This window comes from Triturus cristatus, chromosome 6 (assembly GCF_964204655.1).
Source record: "Triturus cristatus chromosome 6, aTriCri1.1, whole genome shotgun sequence".
Lineage (NCBI taxonomy): Eukaryota > Metazoa > Chordata > Amphibia > Caudata > Salamandridae > Triturus > Triturus cristatus.
Genome location: NC_140589.1, coordinates 955638600 through 955661353, shown reverse-complemented (window position 1 = coordinate 955661353; position 22754 = coordinate 955638600). Strand labels below are relative to the sequence as shown.

At 46.6% G+C, this 22754-nt stretch overlaps 1 protein-coding gene across 1 annotated transcript in view; it reads right to left on the bottom strand.

Moving 5' to 3' along the window:
• Window positions 1-22754, bottom strand: part of IGF2R (insulin like growth factor 2 receptor) — a 1674612-nt gene that overhangs the window by 391869 nt on the left and 1259989 nt on the right. Inside the window, exon 35 of the mRNA XM_085611652.1 lies at window positions 16122-16331. Coding sequence (XP_085467778.1) covers window positions 16122-16331 — 210 coding nt within the window. The remainder of the gene's footprint in view (window positions 1-16121; window positions 16332-22754) is intronic.

Genomic DNA, 22754 nt, shown 5'->3' with positions numbered 1-22754 from the left:
TGGCTACAGGCAATGACAATGAAGAATAGTCTTGATGTTATTTATTCTATAGCGCAAAGTAATATGTTCATATTCAGATACATATTAATAAATACAACAATGTATCACTATAAATGTCAAGCAGTTACACTAACACGGAGGCTTGATTCTCTCCTCTGCTCAAGTATAACCATAATTTCAGGGATAGAAGACATTAGAAAGCACATTTATTCACTTCTGTGAGAGTTGGAGACTGATAATTGCCTACAGGCAAAAAGTATGCAACACTAATTTTGTTTTCCTATTTTTTTGTCCTACCTACAGATGGACACTGTCTTAGTGGTGAAACTACTTCAGTGTGTGACCTGGAATATTTGAAATCCAGTAGGAGAGGTGAAGAGACTGTTGGGCAGAATTCACCAAACCTGATTGTCCAAGGGCTGTGTAAGACAAAAAAGTTTGTCCTTGGCCTGTGGACTACCCAGCTTCTCTGAGACAAATTAGATTTGACAAATTGTTGACCTGGTCTGGTTGATGTAAGCATCGCAGCCACTGCCTTAAACTGATAATTTATCGTTTTTATAACCTATTTAGCAATTTCTTTCGAAGTCTGGGTTACAGCACATTGTCACATCTAGGCTGCTTGACTGTTCTTATACTAGGGGTTAAAGAGTGTGGAGCAACATGAGTAACTCTGAGACCTCTTACTTGTGGCAGTTAACAAATCCACTATAAATTGCAGAAACATATAGATCACTGATTGCGTTTGTAGCACGTCTTAATGGACTCGGTCAGCTAACTGCCTCTTCTGATATCCAGTGTCTGGTGCGGAGTATATTCAACAAAACAAAGTGATGAGTAGTGTCTAAGTCTGTGGGCACATCTAACCTGAAGACCAGTGATTCCCAGCCTAGCATGGTTGTGTCTTAAAATGTTCTTCAACATCAAATAATGTCAGTTGTGTGCCTGACCTAAAACTAGACTTCAGATTTCTAAAGGACGTTTCTTTTTCCAAATATCCTCCCAGGAGTCGCATAACCACCTTATCAATAAACCTGTCCAGAAAATAAGCCTCCACTCCTGGCCAGAAGAAGGCTTGTTCTTGTGTCCAAAAATTTTGTTTTCCAGAAATGGTGACACCAATCCAATTTTGGATCCTTGAATGTTTTTTTGCTGGAAGGACCAGCCAAATATTTTCTCCATCACAACACTCCTCTAGCAGCTTGAAAGCTTACAGTTCTGCAAAATTTCCTCTCTAAACGCTGTTCCTGCAGAATAAATTAAATTATGGAGGTTCCAATGTGACTTATTTGGACTATGACAGAAATGTCAGCTTTAATGCAGGTGTGACTCTCATGAATTGCTACCTACACTGCCCAGAAAGGGCCAGAACACTGACTAGCACAGCTGGGTCTAAAATTATAATTACTGTGTCTATTATGAAACCCTCAGCAAGGTACAAAAGAAAGTTCGGTTGTTCCATTTAACTACATTTTAACCTGCTGGAAGTAATTTTTTCCTGTAAACAATGTGCCAGAAAATGGCAGGATAAACTCTCAATGCTTCCAAGGGGACCCTCGGTCTTCTCTTCTCCACACCCATGACTAAGGATCCCTAAAATGTCCTGGAGGTACCATGAATTTCCCATCTGCAGTCTATGCTCTCTCCAACCTCGATCTAAGGCACCACATGGATATAGAAAAATAAAAAAATGGATTTCAGTGTGGCTATGGGCATGTTTATTGCACAAGGACCACGTGCATTCTATATGCACAGCAATAAGCTATACAACTGCAACACCCATATCCCGCGTGTATGGGCAAAGAATCCAGTTGCAAGGGACTGGCACACCAATTAAAAAAATTGAAGAGTTTAATAGGCGAATCTTCCTGGCAAGGAGAGGTAAAAAGACCGGTCTTTTCCATTGTAATTCTTACTGCTACCACCACTGGCAGTCCTCTACAGTCCGTCAGCAGACAGTAGTCCCCCTCTACACTACAGAGATGCACTCTGGTTCCCAAATTGTGTTCTGACAATGCCTCAAGCGCACATGCATTACTGTTGCGTGTGCTGACATCTGAGACAAAAATCTACAACTTGCTATGATAAACTCGAGGCAGAGGTACACACTCTCCAGAGTTATACATGGGACATCTCTCCATCGCAACAGCAAGTTTGCTTTTATTTGATATTGGATCTTTAGAGTTAGTCTCTAATTTCTTAATTTCTCGCAGACTCACAGAACTGTGCAGTTTGTCATTAGGGTATTCTGGTAGACAAGAGTGTACTGTCTTTTGAGCAACGCAGACTATCTCAAAGGTGAGTTTTCACTGACTACCATTTGAGATGCAGCATGCAAGTAGCTTTAAGAAGCCAGACTGCAAATTTATGGAGACCTGCTAAGATGACATTGCCACTCGCCATAAGTGTCAGAGCTTGAACTCAAGATACAAAGTCTTCAAGTGGAAATGAGTGAGTACATTGCGCTTTGATAAGATTGTTGATCTGATCGTGGAGGTTTAGTACATTTCAACTGAGAAACCTGATTCGGTGGGATTTCTAAGAGGGCTAATGGGTTCAACCATTTGTGCATTGGTAGGTAGGACTTTTTGCAATGACAAGTATAATTCAGTCTTATTTGGGTTCAGTTTTAGGGAGGGGACAGATATCCATTTGATGTTCTTTTGAAGGAAGATTTTCAGATTGTGAATGTTCAAAGGATTTTAGACTTTAAGGTAAAGCTGAATAGCATTACTATACAGGTGTACTGAAATGTTTTAATCTTGAATCATTTGTGACAAGAATTTCAGTTAGAAGTTAAATAAGTGTGGTAGAGAGGGATGGCTCTTGTGGTTTGCAATAGTTTTAGGTATAAGTCGACGATCTGAAGGAGTCGAGTTTTCTGTTTTTTATTCTAGTTGTCTGAAATGAATGAAACCAATTGAGTATTGTTCCTTACATTTTCATTTTGATGTTCAAATTGCTACACATGATTTTTAATTGTTTATGTACTAGTGGTATACTGAAGGAAAAATTGCTAGACAATTAATTTGACAAATATAATCCTTGAATCTCTGGGAGTTGGTAGACCAACAATAATGTTTCCTGGGGTGTGGTTGGGAGCCAATTAAGATGGCCACAGAATATCCAAGCTCCTGACCGTTCTGTAAAAGTCCACCGTCATCCTTTTAGTATGCTGGATATATACTCTTTAAGTTAGCGGGATCCCCATCCAGAGAAACTAGGAGGGGAAATAGTGTATTAAAGCCCTACAATGTCCTTCGAGATCCCTGTCGAGTCAATGCAGCCTGTCCTGCTCAACTGAACTTGGAGACCTGGGGTAGGGTGAGCTCGTTAGTACAGCACTAACTGGTGGCCATTTAGAGGGCTGGCTCAGATCAGCTGACATCTCCCCGGGGGCTGGAAGCGTGGCAGAGATGGGAGGTGCAAAGAGCAAATCAGTCTGGTGGCTCCATTAAGCAAAATGGCTGTGGCCGTACCTGAAGACTGGGGGAAATTGCTTGTGAGGCACCGGTGACCCACCAGACTGCTGACACAGGACGGGACAGCCTGCAACTGGGGGCTGCCTGACAGGCATAGAGGTAAGTGCGAAAGCATCCTCTCAGGAGTCGACAAGCGGAGAAGGGACTGATGGGGGGAGTGAGAAAGCATGCGCCACTAATGCCAAGCAAGACCGAGTGATAGCAAGGCAAGGGGAAGCATGGAAGCCCCCCTCCCTCTTGTCACTAGGGAGATGAGGACATACGGGTGACTCACCAGGGTCTCAGGGGCCATCTGCTAAAGTCTCCAGTGGAGGGCACTGACATTTTGTTTCAGTTGAGCTGCAGGGCTTAAAGCCCTTCAATGCAGTTCTGCCCTTCTCCATTGCACCACTTCCAGTGCCCAGCAGCAGCCCAGCTGATGCAATCAGCCCTTTAAATGATCATCTGTCAGCTGATTCTTAGGCTCCACCCCAGCCAGCGTGCTCTACCACAAGTCATGCATGGGGGTGCAGGTAAAACAGCAAGCACATTGAGAGGAAGGGGGGGTTTCTACAACAACTAGTTGAATCGGCAGACATAAGCATCTTCTTGGACTACAGTGGCGAAGCAGGCCACATAACATACCCATAGCGCAGGGGGTGACTACTAACTACTCAATTAGGATAATCGCATGGAACATCAATATGCTTATAATATAAGATCCAAGGGAAATGCAAAAACACCTCAGATAAACCAATCCTACAAGAAACCCATTTAGTGGGTTGTCATGTCCTTGTAAGGAGCAAATACAAGCTGCTGGGTTTTTCTAGCGGTGCAAGCAGTGAGGGAATACTAATCTGGAAAGCGACATCTTATGTGTAACAAAAATATTGAACTGACTGACAAGGATGATATGCCATAGTAACAGAAAAACTAGACGGATTAAGCAGTGATAGTAAGGTGGTCCTACATCATCTTGGCATTCTCGAGAGCTACGCTCAAAATAATAAAGGTAATTCTACATCAATTCCCACAGGGTGTCTGGTTAAGGGAGGGGGGGGGGGGGGATGACAGATAGGAGATTTCAATCATTAGACTGTCATGTCATACTTCTCTTTCTATACCAGGGTGCATGACTGCAGTCTCAATAATATTGTAAGCCACAAAAGGGATGCGGGAAGGTTTAGACACACACATATGATTGCAAGATGCAGATATAATCACTCCCCAATATACACAATTCTTGAGTGTTGGACTATGTCGGTGGATCTACAAAAACATGCTGTGTCAGAACACATTTCTGAGATGATCAATGATTAGTTTAAGAGCATGCTGAGGGGACAAGCTATTTCCAAGACAAATCATCTCAAGAAGTTTCAAACTCCCAAAAAAAAAATCAAAGATTAGGAGGAGGAGGTATTGGGGCTCAAAGGGCATAGGAGGTAGAAGGTATCCTTTTCCATGGCTATACAGCTCGTGGTAATACAAAGGGAATATAGATCCGTCGTGGCAAGCAAAACCAGAAAATATATGTTTGTAGCAAACACATTTCTATAAGGTAGGAAACAAGGCAGGCAAACTCCTAGTCAGATTGGACAGCCAAGGCCAAGGAGCGCAGATGGACTTTCAAGGTTCATGATATTGCGGCGAGGGGGGGATAGCACAAGGTGAAAGGGAGATTGAAGAGACATCAGTGACATATGTAAGGAAACTACAATTCACAAATATCAGAGAAGTAGACATTTGCCGGATTTGCGTCAGACCTGTCTGTTCCCATACTCAGCAATGAGCAAGTACAGGGGCTGGTGGCAGCACTAAACGGGGTGGAGATAATGGACTAAATATTCCGGTTGCAGAGCAGCAGAGCTTCGGGATCCAGTGAGCTCCTGGTGGAGCTAGTTATAGTCTCTCTGGAAAACTGGTAGAGCACATGGAATCCACATTCATTGAAGCCAGGGTAGTTGAGGGACTGCCATTCAATAGACGCATGCCACATGGACAGTGATCAGGGGAGCTAGAAAGCCTCATGATGACTTTGCATCTTACCGGCCAATATTGTTGCTGAATGCTATAACCAAAGTGCTGGCCAAAGTCCCCACCACACAGCTATACGCATGCCTCAACACATTAATCACCTGGACCAATTGGGCATTATGACAAGCAGGCCAACTAGAAACAACCTGCGAGGCTTAACAACAACCTAAAGTACACCCTTGTAAGTGGCAACACTTTCCCTTAGAAGTGAAAATGTTTCAAACTCCAATGAATGGAACAACTTTTTGGCCATCCTACACATGATGGGCTTCAGGGAGAGATTTATTTCCCGGGTTGCGATTATTGTATGCAGAACAAGTGCCATGTGTGGATGTAAAAGGCCTGTTAGCCAAAGTCTTCCGACAGGCCATGGGTACCAAACAGAGATGCCAGCTATCCCAGCTGACATTAACTCCGATAGTTGAACCCTTAGTGTGTTGGGTAAGAAGGGATGCGTTGCTGAGGGATCTACATCAGATGGAAAAGTGCGATTCCAGACTCTCCTATTTGCAGAAAATGTACTGCTATACATAGCAGTTCCCAATTGGTAGAGTTCTCAAAATGTTCCATGTTTGGGCTACTGTATATATTGGGAGATATCCACAGTGTGTTTCCTCACTCACTAAACACCAAAACCTGGGTCAGGGTATGGCCCTGAACCTTATGAACACAAATTGATAGGGACCTTGGACTGATTTAGGTCAGATGTCACGTTCTGGCGAGAATCTTCACTGTCCCTGCTAGGCAGAGTGACACTATTTAAGATGATTTCTCTACTCAAATGTATATGCATTCTACAAATCATCCCCTTCTGGATACCAGAAGGAAAATGTTACCCTGTAAGCCTTGGTTTGTGACATGTAGTGCCGCAAATTCACATGTTGTGCAAACTCATGCCATCTAGTGTTGGGCTCGAACATGTGCAAGTTTTTTTTCTTGAAAGATGTCTTTTGAGTCACAAGGTACAGTGACTCCACCTATTGCTGAGGTAAAGCGCATGCACATCGGCTCAATTGTTAGATTTATTTTCACTATGTTCTGGTTCGGATGTGTCCCTCTGAGCTCAAGGTCTATACTGGTGTTGTTGCAGGGCCCTTTCGAATGCTCCAGACTCATCAGTGCAAACATTTGTCACGTCTAGTCTTCGGTAGCAAGCGTTGTGTACCCTCTCCTTCAGCTCTGAGACTGAAAATCCTTGTTGCCCTGTGCTGGGCCTCGCCCCTATGGGGCCCCATTGATTTCTCCATGCCAGACTATGGACCAGTAATGGAAAAGACTCCATTCCGTTACTGCCCGAAGTGTTGCTCCAAAGATCCGAGGACAGGCCTGACCCCAGACAACAGGAAGCATCCTGTTTGGTATGCCGTTCCTTAAGGAAAATCAAAACCCTCCGCCTACCATTGCGTTCGATGCATTGCCTCAGCTTCAATGGCGCTACAGCAGGCAGACGATACTCCGGACCTCTTCAGAGACATCGACGGCGAGCAGCAGCCAGGGACTTCGGGCCCAGGGGACCAGAACTTTGCACTGGAGAGCTCTGGCTCAGAAGCAGACGAGCTGCCACCTGCCCAGGGTACTGCATCAATAACACGCCACAGTAAATACAGAATGAAGCCCCCCATCCCTCAACACTACTCTTAAGCTGAGCATCACCCACAATAGTGTAGAGCTTCAAGCTTGCAGGCCTGTCATGAGGCCTCCAGTTCCCCCTGAGCCTGGAGGATCCGAACAGGCCCAGCAACAAAACCACTCTGCATCGACCCGGAGCTCGGAAGGATGTGTCTGAACCAGACAGCAGAGAAAAAACAATTGAACAATGAAGTGAAGGTGAATCCCATGGGCATTACCTGCAAAAGGGAAGTCACTACACTTTGTGAGTCAAAAGACTTCTTTAAAGAACAACTTGCACACATCCGAGCTTAACAGACGGCAGGAGTATGCACAGCATGTGTATCTACAGCACACATGCCACAAACGTACAATTTACTTACCTTCGGTAACGATATATCTGATAGAGACGATTCTAGCCGCAGATTCCTTAACGTACAATTATCCCCAGGCGTGAGACTGGACCTGGAAAACTTTCTTGCCCAGCATCTCTGCGCGCCGGGGGTGGCACCCCGTGACTCCGCCCAGATGTCCTCCGCGGGCGTGACGTCAGCGAGGTCACATAAGCCCCACCCCGGTGCGCTGACGTCAGATTGCTTCGGAGAACTGAGGAGAGCATGAGAACAGTGTGTGAAAAAACCAAAGAAACAAAGAGAGAGAAAGAGAGAGACAAAAGGTGAAGAACAGCACCAGGCGGCACAGAGGCGCCGGAATGCTACAACAGGAAGAGAGCAGACCACCTGTGAGGAACAACTGTGTAAGCCAGGTGGTAGCACCAGGCAACACAAAAGAACCAGAAGACCACATCAGTAAAGACACAGTAGGGAGAGCGGAAAGCACCCCTCCGCAGAACCACCGTGCCAGCCCAGGCGAGAGCCGGGCTGGAGGAACAAGCAGTGGAAGGCGCTGTAAAAGAAAGAGAGAGAGAGACTGCAACCATAGACCACACAGCAAATGGCCACAAGCCCAGAACAGAGGGAAAACAGCAATCCACCCCCAGACTACACAGTCAAGGAGGACCAAAGCATCTGAAAGGAGCAGGAGGCCAAGGACAGGCAAAAGAACCACCAGCGTAGAAGACTGCAAGGGGATCAGAAATTGTAACAACAAAGGGAAAAGAGAAAAAGCAGGCCCCTTCACTGGAGAGAACCCAGCTGAAGGGAAGTCTGAAAGGCAGAAAACGTAAAGGACCCCCACAGAAGACAAGCCACCCAGACAGAGGCTAGTGCAGAAAACAAAGCTGAGGGTCCTCGCAGAACAGGGAGGAAGGGTGGGTCGTGAAGGAATCTGCAGCTAGAATCGTCTATACCAGATACATCGTTACCGAAGGTAAGTAACTTGTATATCTGATAGAGACTACTAGCCGCAGATTCCTTAACGCAGAGTAGATACCCTAGCCATACCCAGACGGGAGGAGGGCCTGCGAGAGAGCCTCCCCACCAGGAGAGACTAGGGCCCCATCAGGGGACATGGCACAAGAAGAAGGAAAAAGGCTAGGATATCCAAGCCCAACCAAGAGAAAGAGAGCGCCCAACACCCCGCAGGGGCAGACAGAGCCCCAAAAGCTACAAGGAACGCAAGGGCCGCCTCAAACTCAGGGAGAAGAGGTAGAACCAAAGGCAGGGCCCACCAGAAGAAACACAGGCATAGCGATAGAAAAGAGCTGAATACACCTCAGCCGCAAGCAGTGGGCAAGGCCGGAACGGCGCCACTGCCAACAGCACAGGTGGAAGAAGAAAAGCACCGTTGCGCGAAGCCCCAGCGGAACCAGAGGCAGGGGCACAAGAAAACACAGCAAGATCACAACAGAGGAGAAGAACAAGCGGGCCAGCACGGGCATGTGCCACCAGGAACAGGCAACACCACGGAACAGCGCACCCCGGACAAGGCAGACGCCAGCCTAAGGCAGAGACCAGGGAGGGCCAGGAAACACACTGACCCACGAAGAAGTGGGGAACCGTCAGAAAAGAAAGAGATACAGAGGAAGGCCTAAGCCTGCCACCAGAACACAGAGGCCAAGGAAAGCCAAACTCTCTGGAGCATCAGACCGAGGACCTAGCCAAAACACAAGACAAAATGCAGAACCACTACAACCCGATGCCGCAGACAGCAGGCCAGACCGGCCAAGCGACGTAGCGACAAGTGGAAGGACGGATCTAGTACAAGCTGCTCCGATACAAATGGCAAGAAGATCGCACCTGCGACATACTGTGACGCCACGGAGAGCAAGGAACCCGGAAAGGGTGACCACCCCTCCCCAGCACAGGACAGAGCTATGCAATAGCTACAAGTAGCCCACATAGGGTAGGTAACGTCCGAAGAACCATGGGAACACCTCTTAGGAAAACATTTCCGCAGCAGAGGATAAAACAGAAAGACCGGCACAAAAAACCCGCAGACGGCTTACCAAGCAGCCAATAAAGAAGACACAGAAGGCCTAATCTCAGGGTCTACCAGGCTTACCAACAGCCAAAACAAAGGGCGGACCAGCAGTCAACAGCACCAAGGGCCAAACAAAATGACCCCAAGGGCACAGGAACCATACAGAACACACAACCCTGGCCACCTGTTACAAGGCCCCAGGAAAAACACCAGAGAACACCTCCCAAAACACAGACAGTCAGGTCACTGAGGGGGAGGAGGAGGACGAAGCCCCGCAAGAAACCTCTGATTGGCAGAATCCGTAGGGGGCGTGGGGCAGAGTGCCATCAAAGGGAAGGTCAACCAGCCGTTCCCTAACATTCTCAGGGAAAGCACTATCCCGTAGCCAGACATGGCGACGAAGGGCCACCGAAGTAGCCATGGTACGACCCAGTACCTCCGAAACATCCAGATCCGAGCGAAGAATAAACACCGCCAGCTCCCGGCCATCCAACACATGGTGCCGCAGATCAACGACTTTTACACTTGTTTTCTTATAAAATATTTGATTGTAATTGTGAAAAAGTGTATGATTACCACTATGGTGAAGGCATGAATAATTGAATGTTCCTTCCAAATTGTAATTGCACTTTCTTCAAGTACCCTATGTTGAAATTTGAATATAAACTTTATTCTCTCCCATTCTTTCTGATTTTGTTGTTTGGGATTTATTTGCTCTAGTCCCGCGATGGAAATAGACTCATTTGAGATAAATCCTCCCATAATTGATTTATAATCGAAAAGAACTTTATTATTCAAAATATAAAGTATCAAAAATAATTGAATTTGTAAGTAAATTATAAAAAACTTTACACACAATTAATATTCAGAAGTACACAACTAAGTATCTTAATAAACCCCTTGAAGGCACCCCTTACCTGTTCATCAATATTGCCCGAGCCCTCAAGGGTAGATTTGGTTGTCCACTATACCTAACAGCAGATCAACGCAGGCACCCTCCTGGGAAGCAAAAGACAGAAGGGACTCCGCAGAATCCCACAAGCAAGAAGTGGCCCTGGCCAACACACAAAGAGTGTTATGGGCCCGCAAAGCAGCACTGGAGGAGGCGAAGATGCTGCGCCCCCAGTAATCCAACCACCGGGCCTCCTGTGACAGGGGAGACAACACAGATGGCAAGGAGGGAAAGGCAGTCTGTAAAAGAGGACCCCTGGTAGAAGGGTGGAGGGAAAGACAGACAGGACGGTGGCGGTGCAGAAGAGGCTGGGGCACCGGGTCCCTCATGGCAAGATGCCAGAGGCCCCCAAAAGAGAATTGTGGAGCGCAGCCTCGAAGGGAAGAAGCAGCTCCCTGATGGAGAACATCCAGCAGATGATCCGTGGGGAAATGGGCAGCTAGATCGCCCATGCACAAAATTCCCGCAGCCATGTAAACAGCACTCACCTCCGTAGGGCCCCGCGGCAGAGAAAACAGTTCCTCCGTGGGCGACGGCTGCAGGCTAAGGCGGCCTTCCCCCAGGCCAACCGGAGGAAGGAAAGGCCAAGCTGGAAAAGGAGGAGGGCGGACCGAGGAATGGGGAACCTGAGGCGCCCCCGGCAAAGGCTGCGGGCGCGGTGACGGCGAAGAGCCGCCCTTGGAGGACGCCAGGGAAAAAGCCACGATGCAGCGACCCGCTCCGGAGTAGATTAAACCAACAACCGCCAAACCTCTGGAGAAGAAGGGGCGTCTGAAGACGAATCAACGACCGGACGTCGGCCCGGCGCCGTAGATTCCTCCACCAGCGTCAGGTCAACATCGACCGGCGCCGAAGGGGACGCCGGAACGACCTCCGCCACAATGCACGGTGCAGGAGACCGAGGCAGGGTCGGATCTGGGGTGGCCAAGAAACGGCGCCTCGACATTAGACGAGGCAGCCGCCTGCGTGGAGAAACGAGAGGGGCCCAGGGACACGCCTAGACCCCGAGCCGGCCCCTGCGGCGCCACCAGGGCCAGCAGCCGCCGGCGCCTGAGCGGTGCCAACTCTGCCTCAGACAAGGCCGCCGCCTGCCCAGAGGACCGAGGGGGACTCGAGGTCACACCCAGAGCCCTAGCCGGCGCCGCCAGGGCCAGCAGCCGCCGGCGCCTGAGCGGCATCACCTCGGCCTCGGACAAGGCCGCCGCCTGCCCAGAGGACCGAGGGGGACTGGAGGACACGCCCCAAGCCATGGCAACCTCCCGCGACACCACAGGGACCACCGCGGGGGTTTGCAGTGAGGCAGAGGCGCCGTGGTCCGAAAGAGGGAACCCCGAAGTGCCGCACCCCAACGGCACCACATCCTCCGAACCTGTCGGCGCCGGAGCCGCCGGCGACGTCGCAGGAATCCCCGCACGCGGCAAGGGATCCGCAGACGTCCCAGGAAGAGAAGGAGAAGGAAGAGCCAAAGAGGCCTACAAGGCCGTCGCATAGGCCTCCATCTGGGCTCTGGTCACCCCCGCGCCGGGGGAACGGCGGATAGGGTGGCGACGCGCGGGTCCGCACCACCCGCGGAGAACCCGCGCCCCCAAAAGGCCGGGGACCGGGCCTCAGGGACAAACTGCGACACTTACCAACAGGTGAGCGACGCCCTTGCGGCCTGGGAGAAGGACAATGTCGGAGACGGAAGCGATGGGTCTTGAAGCCGTCCGCGGGGAACGGACGCGGTGACAACGCCGACCTGGACATGCGTGCCGAAAGGAGTTTCATCCGGCGCTCATTTGCTGACACGCCTCACAATCTGTGGAGTCGTGGTGCTCCCCCAAATGCCACATGCAGATGGGGTGAGGATCCATCGCCGACATCTGGCGCGCGCAAGACGAGCGTCTTGAAGCCCGAAGGCATTCGCACACTGTTCCCAAAAAAACGCGCAAAGCGAAAAAAGAAGGCCTGAAACAGGCCAGGAAAACAATCCGCGGAAAAGAAAAAAACTGACGTCAGCGCGCCGGGGTGGGGCTTATGTGACCTCCCTGATGTCACGCCCGTGGAGGACGTTGGGGCGGAGTCACGTTGCTAGGGGAAAAGATCCATAGTGTCTTGCTGAGCAAGCAACAAGAGGAGCCTGCCTACTGAATAGGTAGGCATGCTGTAGGACAAAAGGTATACCAGGCGACTATGGGAGATCCCCTTCGGAAGACTGGCTGGAGCCTAATGGCAAGGCAGGGCTAACTTGAAAGGCAGAAATAACTTAAAAAAATATATATATAATATTTTCTTTATTTGCATTTCTCAAGTTATACAATTACAGGACCCGATATTTATACATAATCTCCAAAATGTACACGTTTACTTACAACATAACAGTTACATCCCTCCCTTAGGACATAACACCAACATGTTAATAGGAACAACATCATGATTTCCAACATAACCCATTTCGTGCCTGTCGTATCCACTACACCTTACTATATCTAACCACTGATCCGCACAGTTTAACTAAGCTACAACCTTAATGCCCTGAAGCTGCTGGAGGGGGGTTATTACAAATGGCTTCAACCCCTGACAATACAACCTCTGATTGATCATGTTGTGTTCTCATCCAAACTAAAACCGGCTCCCAGATATCTTTAGGTCTGGACGCAGTAGGCATAACCTCCAAATATAGGGAATGTTGCGTTTTGTAATATGCAAGGTCTTTTAACCAGTCTTTAGTGGTAGGGGTATTTAATTTCCTCAAGTGTATGGCTACTCTGCGTTTAGCTACTAGTAATAACATTTCACGCAATTTTCTAACATTAGCAGGTGTATCTTTCACATCGCCCACGAGTCCTATCAGCGGGGAGGCTGTTTTCTGTAAACTAAGTATGTCCCCGATGATATTAAATATTTCTATCCAATATTTAACTTTGAGAGGACAGTACCAGGCAACGTGTAAAAACGTTGCCAGGTCCATTTTGCATATTCCAGCATTCTGAAGTGGGCCACAGACCCATACGATGTAGTTGGGCTGGGGTTCTGTAGCATCTATAACTGAGCACAGCACATTTACACTGCTCCTCTGAAATTGATGGGAAGGCAGAAATAACATTGATAGGCTGTCAGTTCAAGAAAGAAGGAGAGACGCTCTTGTCTGATAACTATATCCTGAAGGATGTTGAATCACTGCCAGGTTTCCACCAATAGGATTAGATCAGGATACCAACATATGGGATAACTCAAGTATAAAGACATACGAGAGCCTGAAAGTACAATTTGGTCTAGCCAAATATTCATATATCTACAAGTCGGACATGCAATGCACAAATAACGGGAGCAACCAGTGGAAGTATAGTATGAGAGACAAATGGTTGGGAGACCTAGGGAGCCTTGACCAGTCCAAGTAGGAGGAGGTGATGTGGGTGCCCAAAACGGTTGCCATAAAGGCAGCTTTCTGCCAGATGCACTTTAAACTTTCACACTGAGAATGCTACACACGTACACAATTGAAGATCCAGGATCTCATTGCATCAATCTGTGTCAGGACAACTTCAAGCATAGATGGAGGGAATTGAGCAAATTAGGGAGCTATGGGAGAGATTAGGGAACAGCCTATCAAGGGTAGTTGATGTAGAGATTAGCATGGAAACCAAAACAATGCAACCAGGCATATTGGGGTACCACTCTCTACCCAAATACATAAAGATGCTTTGCAACACTAGACTATCTACAATCAGACATGATGTTGCTAGCTGGATTATTCCGATACAAAACAGACATTATTACCCTTGCTGCAAGCAATTCAATGTTAACTGGCAGCTGAAACAGCTTTGAAGAGATAAGGCACACACATTTTGCCAGTCACCTATCATTTTTTTTAAGATCAATAAAAGAGTTTTTACTGAACACAAATGTTTCCATACCGGATGCACAAGAAGAGTGAGTAAACGTTTTTTTCACCAGTCAATACTGAATGGGTGTAGGTCATTATTGTTCTCGTTTTTCTTCTCTTGAGGTGGTCGATAGAGAGGCAAAATAGTCATTTATAAATGGTTAAACAAGATAACTAGCATAAAAGGAATTTTATTTAAAGAATCACTGACCTCTTCTTAATATGTAACAATCTGAGAGATTCTGTGTGCAATACTTATCTCCTGTATTGCCTTGGTTTTGGAAATTTACATTTAGACCTCATTTTACATTAACTACAGTATTCTTATCTAGGACATTACCTCAGCATTGGTTCACTAGAGTAAACAGCACAATGCTTCTAAGTCATGCATGGATTTCAAAAATTGCAAACCCCAATCTTTGCTTCCAGCAAGACTTTGTGGAAGTTCTTAGTGGCATTTGAAACAGCTTGTTCCAGAATCTTTAGACTCCACAGCACAGAATCATTAAAAATGTGTGACATTAAGGAGATTTTATGCTACTTTACCAACCGGCAGTCCAGCTGTTCTGGAAAGTGCAGTCATGGGGTTGTTGCCTCGATCTTTATCTTTCAGTGTGGGATTTCCATCCTTTTTGTGTCAAATATCATCCAATCGAACTACAATAACAACTAGTAAAACTCATGCTCATGGTTCAGTCCTTTTGCTTCTAGCCAAAAGATCCTGCATTTCCTTTTCCTGCTATCAAGACTTTTTTGGATTTAATTTTCTGTGTATGTATCTAGGACAGGATTAACAATTGTTTAGATGAATGGTTGTTCTTGCTCTCATAACAAAGATGTCAACGTACATGAGATTGACCTATTCTCTTTTTGCTTGGGACAAGTATAGGGTAATATGTGTAAAACAAGGATAGAGAGCTAGTCTAACAAACATGGAGCTACTTGGCAAACAGATTCAATGATGAAGCAGCAGCTCTATAATGTTTTAATTTAGTTTGTTTTATATAATCTAATCATGATCCTAGCCACAGAAGTCTGGGCACTTCAAATATTACTTAGGAGAGTTTGAACAATGATATGATTCTAGTTATAACAGGATAAATGTATGCAAGAAAGTGAGAGACACTTGCAGGGATTAAGATCCTGCAGTGAATTAGTCTGGTTTGCAGGAAATACTGTATTCAAGTAGATTCAGAAAGGATTTAGTTAACAAGTATTCAGTAGGTGTTCCATTAGGCTGATTTTGAATACCTTGAAAACTTGTAGTTACGAGATATATAAGAGTCACAGGCTTTAGGGGAATTGCTGAAGAGGACTAATCTGCAGTAGAAATGTTCTTAGTGAAGTAGAATAGATGTACACATTCTGACACCGATATCACTGGACTCTCAATGTTATACAATGCATATTACTCAGTTTAACAACATTGCGATTGATAGCCATGTCCATGTACTGTTCCCGCATATTTTTCTGCATCTCATTACCACATGAACGCATTCATAGCCACAAAACACAGTCAATGAGCATTTTTAGACTGTACCTCACGCAGAAAAGTGTTTTTTGTCAATACTGAATGATTACTTTGTAACAATAATCGCTCAGTGTATCGTTTGATTATTGTTACAATGCTAACCTTCAAAGAGCATTTGAAAAAGATTAGATAAAAAAAAAGAACATATGTGGGTTGGTAGCCATCAAACGTGGATTGAAGGAGGTTATTTTTATGAAAGACTATGCAGTACCCAGGATAAATCCACGCATTGCATTAATTAAGGGGAGACCAACATATGCATTTCAAGCAGATCAGTATGCTACTTACAATAGGTTCGCCTTGATCAGGATCCATGCACACAGCTGCCCCTGGTGGACAGTTGACTCCTTGTATAGAGTTCAGAGGCCGGCAGATGTTAATGTAAAAGTCTGGAGAAGTGTCATGCGAGGAATCAGCGTAGGCCTCGTAATACCCACTGCGATGTATCAAAAGGCTCAAGTCAATAACAGATGTGCCATTCTGCACAGAGCATTTCACCTGCAAATGAAAACAGAAACAATCACCACTGCTGTGATACTGATGATTCAAGGGATATGAAAAGGAAAAAGGAGCAGGAATGGAGAGTGGGACACTAAAACTAAGGAGAAAGGAGGGAATGAAAGTGAGGATGAAATAAAGACCAAAAAAGTATTTTAAGGGTGACTGAATACAGTGCACAGGCCTCACAGCACAACTTGAGGATCCCTACCATCACCCACAGCCGGTAACTCCCATCCTTATAACTAGAAACCCAGGACTCAAATCAGGCTCATACTTGCATGCCATCCTAAAATCAGGTTTGAGACTTGCACTCCTAAACATTCAGTCAGCTACCCTACACTGTCCTCCATGAACGCAATAATCTCAGAAAACAACTTTAATCATACTTCATACACGAGGAAAGAGCAACACCAGGAAGCAACGGTTCACTCCCTTATTTGTAAAAAATAACCTATGCATCTAGATGCAAAACAGAACTACCACCCAAAGGAAAATGGATCAGTTCCCTACACAGGCTTCATTGGTCTAGCAATGCCACTAGACTCCAGCTCACGATCAAGATCTTCATATCAGGTATTCTTCTCAAATTTACTGGTCTCATGTCAATGCTGACCAAATAATGGCACAAGGTGTAGGACTTCTTGTTAGACCTACTACACACGCACACTGACTCCTACCTCACAACAGAGGAGGACCACACTCACCCACCATGTCTGACTGCCCACCCCGTGTTAATAGCTACAGGCATAAATCCATCCTCTCCAAAAAGCCATCCCAGTTGTCACCACCATGGTATGAGCATGCCAATCCTCTTCTCTATATATAGTAAGCAAATACCACCAAACTCAGTTCCGATCCAAGACCAAACCCTGACAGGATTTAAAGATTGACCTTCTGACATTTAGAGTAGCCTATTTTACGCTGAAATCCTCATTAAAGTCAAAAGCCAAAATAGTTATGTAGTAGTTCAAGTTCAAATAACTTTATTCGATTGTAATCTTAACAATCATAAAAGCACAATACATGAACATACATTTATAAATAAGTTCCGTAAATAGTTAAAAAAGAGCTATCCAATTCTTTTATAAGACAGGCAAATTATGTAAACATTGTAAGTAAAAGCATATAAGGGCAACAGGCAGAGTAAACAAGTTAAGAATATAAATAGTTTGTGCAGAATTAAAAAGTCATTAAAGGGTACAACAATAAATAGCAGCATAATTATCCCTCCATGCTTTTCCTAAAAGAAATAGCTAATTTTAGGAAACTGCATATATATAAAGTGCAGTCACAATTCAAAAGTTGCAGGAAATAAAGTGCTGGTTTAATCTGTGTGAATTTTAGTTTCTTTAGGCAGGGCTTTAAGTATAACCTTCGAGGTACTGAGTAATAGGAACAAACAAATAAAAAGTGCGCCAAATCTTGCGGAGACTTTCCGTCGCAGCCGCAAGCAGGCAGCACTTGCCCACGATGGGTCCCTCTTGGTACTGCCAGTAGGAGGTGAAACAGGTCAAAACGGAACCTTGTCAGCAAGAAACGATCATAGCCAGACATAGGCCATGATAAATACGGTTCCAAGTGTAGACATGTTTTTAATAGAGCGTGTTTCCTAACGCTATCTTTCAAAAGTTATGTAGTAGAGTCCCACAAGGAAGAGTCTTAGTACTGCAAAAGAGGAAGGAGGCAGGTTACTAGTGTGTGTGAGTGTTTTCACTGTGAATTTCTATTTTTTTTTTTTACGTAAAGTAATTTACGTTAATTTAACCACCGCTGCACATGGCCCTAGGTGCGGCAGGGAGTTGGCCGCACTCGGCCTGGCCAGCCAACCACCCCCAAAGGCAGCCAACTCATGAGGGGGGGGGGGGCCCAATTCCAGGGGCCCGCCACATTTTCTTAGAGGAGGGGGTTACATCGCTCCCTACCCCAGGCCACATTTGGCCCCTGCAACTCCATCCCCCCAAGGATTGAGTTGCAAGGGGGAGAGGGGACATGCAGCCCCCCCCCCTTCCCCGAGGGCCCGACCTATATAGAGTGGGTGTCCAGGAGCACACCCAGGACACACACAGCATGTTTATTGAGGGATGCAGGGGGAGCCCAAATACCCCCATTCCTTCCATCATTTGTTTTTTTTTTGCATTTGTCGACCTGAGTGTGACACATATGCCCAGACGTGCGTCCCGGGCTCACTGTGCCACTGGATTCATGCTAAAGACACAGGTGATGGACGGAACGCAGAGCAATTCAAACATTCACACCCAGTCAAGCGATCTGGATTCAATCCATCATTCTATTGCTCACCATGCCACCCCAGTTTAGACACAGCCATATCCAAATCAGTCTTGACCCTGTTACTCATGGGATCAGTCCAGCCCAAACTGCAAACCAGGTCCTCCATGGACTGGAAACAAGCATCCTGGGAGCCCTTTTCAGATCTGGCCGTGGGAGTCTCACCTCCTCCTTAGAGCTACGAGGCAGAGCAAAGAATACCAGAAGAGTGATGTTCTAACAGACAGGAAAGTGAGTTACAACCTTCCGAAAGGAGAAGGTTCAAGTCCACAGAACCAGCTTGTCTGAGAAGAAAGTGGTGTAATCCAGTTGACAGACAGGGCCAGTCTTCACTCATCTCGCCGATTTTATGGTGACAAGAAAAATTGTCTTCAGATTAAGTAGCTAAAGAGAACTCAAATGGTGCAGACATGAGGAATGTGAGAGTACAATTTAGATATAAATTGGGGCAAAACAAATAGAACAATGGGGAACATATATTGTAACCATTTAAGGCACCGCATCACAATAGGTGACTTAAATAATCAGGGCTGACCCGGCAACCATAAAAAGGGCAAAAGAGCGGACGGCTATAAAGGAAGGGATTGCTGGGCTAGGGACAACACAAACAACAAACTTTCAGACATCTTAGCATGTACTGGGTCAATCTTTTCAGGAGCGCACCTGGCCTCAAATTCCTCCCAACGGCAGGTGTATACAGATTTCGTTGAGGGATGCCTGGCTGTCAAGATGACTTCAACAACTTCGGGAGGAAGGTCAAAGGCACTCAATTTTTGCAGCTCAATCTCCAAGCATGGAGATGTAGAGTGAATAGGTCTGGGTACAGAACCCTGCTCTTCTACTGCGAAAGAAGATCCTCTAGGGGATCTCCTGTTGCAGTAGTTCAAGATACAATATTCTCCATGCTCAATCCAGGGCCACTAGGAAGACTTGGACCGAGCCGGCCCTGATCTTCTTCAAAACTCAGGTTGGAGAGGTATAGGTGGGAAGGCATACAGGGGAACCAAAATGTGTCTCTGAACGAAAGACACCCAGGAAACTTCAATGTTCAAAAGTGCTGATATATTCCTGAGGATGGAGAAAAGATTGAGCCAGGGCTCCCAACACTCACTGAAGAGACCCCATGCCACCTCCAGATGCAACCGTCATTTGTGATCGGCAAGGCATCAATGGCTAGTTTGTCCATTCTAGCATTCAGGCAACTCAACAGGTGGTGCGTCACCAGAAAAAATTCTTGGTGGTCTAGTGACGTCCAGAGACAAAAAGGCTCCTGGAACAGGGTCCATGACCCCATCCTACTTGTTGCAGTATCACATGGTGGTGGTGTCTGTGAGAACCTGCTCCAGTTGAAGAAGGCTGTCAACCCCAAGCAGATGATTTGCAGCTCCTGAAGGCCGATATGGAGCTACGTCTCTGCCAAAGACCATACACCTCTGATCGCAGCCTCTCCCAGGTGGACTCCCCAGCCCAGAAGAGATGCATCAATCACCACTGAGAGCTTAGGGTGGGGTAAGAGAAGTCTGCTGTTGACACAAGTTAGGTCCCAGAACCACCACTACAAATATTCTGCAGTCTTAACCGAAATATGTACCAGATTAGAAAGAATCCACTGATGCTGCACCCATTGGGACTTCAGATATCGCTGCAGAACCCACATATGCCATATGGCAGACTTGACTAGCTGGATGCAGGAGCTCATCAAACCTAGAAAACCTAGTCATCCACACTGAAATCCAGGACACAGGTTAAAACATGATCGCAGCCTGAATGTCCTGAACTCTCTGCTCTGCGAAATAGGTGCGAAACTGCACTATGTCCAGAATGGCACAGTTGAAAGGGAGCTTCTGGGATGCAGTCAGGTGGGATGATGTGAGGAGGTTCACCGTAATCTGTAGGTGGGTGACAAATGCCTGGGGTAACCCATCTTCAATAGCCAGTTCTCAAGATAGGTTAAGAATGGAGCCCCTGGCCTCAGATGATGTGCTGCAACCATTATCGGCGGGGACAAAGGGCAGCTTGCAAACAGAAAATGCACCTGGTCCACCATAAACCGCAGGTAACGCCTGTGGGCCTGCAGAACGTGGTTATGGAAATAAGTGTTCTGCCGGTACAAGGCCTCTAATAACGATTCCGGGTCGAGGGCTGACAAGACATTGGCCAGGTGCGGATCTTTAATTTGTCTTTCCTTTGGAAGGGATCAAAAGGGCAGAGATCTAAGATGGGATGAAAGCCACCATCTTTATTCAGCACCAGGAAGTAGTGGGAATATCAACCACGGTCCACTTTAGGCATTGACACCCTCTCTTTGGCAAAAAGAGCCTGCATTGTCCGCTGCAAAAAGGATAGACAGTCCTCTGTCGGCAAGTCTGGGGAAGGTAAAGTGTGTGTTTGAGGAATGGTAGGAAGTAACCTTGCCTATTTGGAGGGCTCACTTGTCTGAAGTTATCATCTGCCACCTTGACAGAAAATAACAGATTCAGGCTCCAAAAGGGTGGCTGTGTACTGACAAAAGTACTCTAAAGATGTTTGGGGGTTGCAGCAGCTGGAGAATCAGGAGACTGGGCTGTACGCTACCTTTGTTGTCCACAAATTCGGTGGGTGCAGCAGCCATGGTCACAAAAAGACTGGGTGGATTGCTGCACTGGCAATATTGAAAGTCCCTACTGTGCCAAGGAAGGAGTGAAACTGATGTTGCAGCTGCTGTGGGGGAGCAGAAAGGACCAGGTAACTCGCCATGGCCCTGCTGCATATGAAGCGCTCTGGGCTAAATCTACTTTGTCCTCAAATGGCATGTCCCTTAGGCTCTCCTGTACATTCTCTGAAAACCCAGATAACATTGACAGGGTGGACAGCTAAACTTATCAAGGAAAAGACCTGTTTCCCAAAGGTCACTATTCTATTAGGGTTCCCAGGAGTGGAAGTAGTCAGAAAAGAATTTGGCTGAACCTGGTTGGTCCAGGCATGAACCACAGGGCACTAGAGAATGGGATGCCGGGTAAGGAAGTCTGGATTGCCCAGAGCAGGGCAATGGCACCTGGCAACCTGCAAATTAACAAGGGGGCCTGGTCAAGGCTTGGCCCAGGTCTCCAAAAGCGTGTCTGTAAGTGCCATGTTAAAAACCAAAAGAGACTCAGAATAGTTTGGCCAGGTTGAAGCATCTGTCACCACATGGGTCTTGACTTTCTGGGTAGGAATCTGGAGATTCAGAACTCCTGCCGCCCTACTCATAACCATAGTGAATGATGTACTTTGATCGGTGGCCGGGCCAGAGGTGACACCAGTCCAGTATGAAGAGGTATTCTGATCACTGGCATCCGGGAGATACCAGTTATCCTCCTGACAAGTCTGGCCATACTAGTCTCCAGCATCATAGCTACCATTTTCCAAGTCCATATAAAACAGGTAGTGTAGGACATGAACTCTTCCAGGGGCAAGGGCACTGTATCTGAATAAGAAAGGGGGCTTAGTGGTTGCAGTGCAGTTAAAGCAGCTTGAGGCCTTGGTTGAGGCAGTGCCATCTAAGTGTTTGGCTATCGTCATCCAGTGCATAATGCCAGCATCCATGAGTAAAGTTCTGGCATGTGCTGTGGCGTTGAAGAGGGAACCTGGCTTGGAAATCAGAGGGCCCAGCTGGCACCAAGGACAAACTCACCGGTGGAAGGCAAGTTGCAGGGACCTCTATCTGTCTCCGTGTAGAATTTAACAGTGCTTCTCCACAACACAATAATCTTCATAATCTTGGATAACCTTAGGGTGCGTCAAGGTGCAGTCACTGCAAGTTTGAAGTGGCAGTTCGACTTCAGAAACCACAGACATACTATGTGTGGTCAGTCACAGACCTTTGCTTGCAGTGTTATCCGCTCAGTTGAAAACCTTCACATTTGGGAGGGTGACAGAGTGTGGTCAGTCATAGACCTCTGTTTGCAACATTACCCATATGGTTTAAAACCTGTATATTTGGGAGGTGACATAGTCCCTTGCACAATGTAGAAAAGATAATAATCAAAAAGACAGTATCAAAGAGAAGAGGGGATCCGCGTCTGCTGGTGTGACAGTTAAGGAACTGATGTCAATGTCCAAAGGTTAATGTTTTTCTTAATCTTCCCATACGTTAAAAGGAAAAAACAGAAATAA